Source organism: Limulus polyphemus, unplaced genomic scaffold (assembly GCF_000517525.1).
Source record: "Limulus polyphemus unplaced genomic scaffold, Limulus_polyphemus-2.1.2 Scaffold8043, whole genome shotgun sequence".
Lineage (NCBI taxonomy): Eukaryota > Metazoa > Arthropoda > Merostomata > Xiphosura > Limulidae > Limulus > Limulus polyphemus.
This window is the reverse complement of record NW_013673653.1, coordinates 19,953-22,003: the sequence shown is the minus strand read 5'-3', so window position 1 is coordinate 22,003 and position 2,051 is coordinate 19,953. Positions and strand designations below refer to the sequence as shown.

Sequence of the window (2,051 nt, the reverse complement as noted above, 5' to 3'; positions counted from 1 at the left end):
TTCATGATTGTGTGGCAGCTAAGCATCGGTAGAATTATCGATGTACTGCTGTCTATGATGATGAACCTAGGGTAATTAAGCATACCTTGTGTGTTCTACCTTTTTATTTTAATTCAGACCTTTTCAAAATTAGTCTGTTGCTCTGGTATGTGCAATTTTAACATAAGCACATGGGCAATAAAGTGATTAAGTTGTTTTTGTTCTAGCTACCTTTGTTATTTGTTGCTCCCTTTAGACAACTGCTGGCCTGCTCATAGGAGGGGTTTACCTTTAAAGCTGCACTTTGTGGATTGATGCCAATAGCAGTGTCCTCCAATGGTAGGTCAGGTGAAGTCTTGAGGTTACAAACTCATTTAAGTTTGAATGGGACTGACCAGTCACATAAATTAGTGAGTCTGGAATAGGATCTCAACCATAGCACCAAAGAAAATTGCTTACGATCCAGTAGAAGTAACAAAATATTACGTATAAGCAACTACACACATACACATATTTATTTTTGCATATTGAATAAAGTCTGCACATTGTATTTTTTTTTTTATAACCGTTTTGAATCTGTGTTTTCTTCTCATGAGTTCAGTTACTCAGAAACCTATCTTGTCTGTCTAAGGGAAATCAGTTTGACCTAAAAATACTACATGACCAACTATTCTTTGTCTACATTCATAGTCAAATATAGTTGTTGTTTTTTTGGAGTCGAGAAAATGCATTGTGACAGTTTAATCTTTATTACAAATGATACTGAAATACATTTCACACATACCTGGATTAGGCTGGAGGAATTCCTTTGTTTTTGTTATCAGTTCTTCCACTAACCCATTCATTAAATCAGTTTTCTAATGAAAGAAATTCATCATTCTTATAGACAGAAATCAACAACATAAGCATGTTTACTTAATCAATTACATTTGTTTCATTATCATACAGAACTGTAATCAACAGGTGGTTAACAATAAAAGAATGAATAATATACTTGGTTAAAAAGAACTGATTGAACATCTGAGCATTTTCACAGTGATTATATTAAAAAACTAACCATCTAAATAGAAAAAATTCTGAAAATCCACAAATAATGTAAAGACCATAGTTTGTATCACAGTTTAAAAATAAAACAAAACAGAGACACGAGGACTGTTCAGTATGATGCATTTTGTATGCATGCAGAAATTGAGATGCTGACAACTGGGAAGGGTGAATGTGCATTTTTAAACATCACATGAAGCTATATTTCTCTGCTTTACTGCATGTGCATTCACACCTTTTTAAAAGACATTTTACATTAACTGCATGAATTAGTTATATACAGTTAGGAATCGATACTTCTATGTGTACATCTACATTCTTAAGTGGGAATATGAGATTAAGACTGCCTATTTTGGTGCTTATAAAAACTTCTGTTCATATTTTTTACTTGCAAGAACACTTCAAGTAGGAACATCAAGGTTGCGAATAGCCCCCCCCCTCCAATTCTTACAACTTCCAAGATTAAGTTAAAATTAAGTTGACTTTTAAATGTTAAAAGACAAGGGTTTATTCATAAATTGAGCATCATGACCAACTACTTGTAACATCAAAATCATTAGTTAATTTTTTTTCTCATTCATCAACTGGCCTAGAGAAAAGCAACAAGTTGGAGAAAAGTATATCAACTTTTTCTTCAACTGTAATTTTACTAATGTCATAAGACTGAAACCTAGAGTGCCTACTCACCATTTATAAAGTTTGCTTTATTAATACATGATTCAAATATCAAATGTTTGAATAATTTCAAGTTTTATAAGAACAGTTGCTTTTGAGAGTATACAGTTCCTATTAGAATGCTAGCATGGAGAAAATAGGAAAGAAAGTTGTAAAACTGACATGTTATACAATTAAACCTACCTTTGTAAATCTTTATAGTTGTGGATATTTACTATTATTGAAGGGACTTAAATTGAAAAATTATATTACAGCAATGTAACATAAAATTCCCATTTGTTTCATGTGATAACATGACAAGTTTAACTGCCCAGCTTTTGGGTTTGCAAATGCAAAAACTTTATACTTTGTAT

General features: G+C 31.9%; 1 protein-coding gene across 1 annotated transcript in view; it reads right to left on the bottom strand.

The window, feature by feature from the left end:
• Positions 1 to 6: 6 nt before the first annotated feature.
• LOC106475065 (endophilin-A-like) overlaps positions 7 to 2,051 on the bottom strand; it is a 21,376-nt gene continuing 19,331 nt past the window's right edge. Inside the window, exon 4 of the mRNA XM_022379282.1 lies at positions 7 to 836. Coding sequence (XP_022234990.1) covers positions 720 to 836 — 117 coding nt within the window. The 3' untranslated portion in view covers positions 7 to 719. The remainder of the gene's footprint in view (positions 837 to 2,051) is intronic.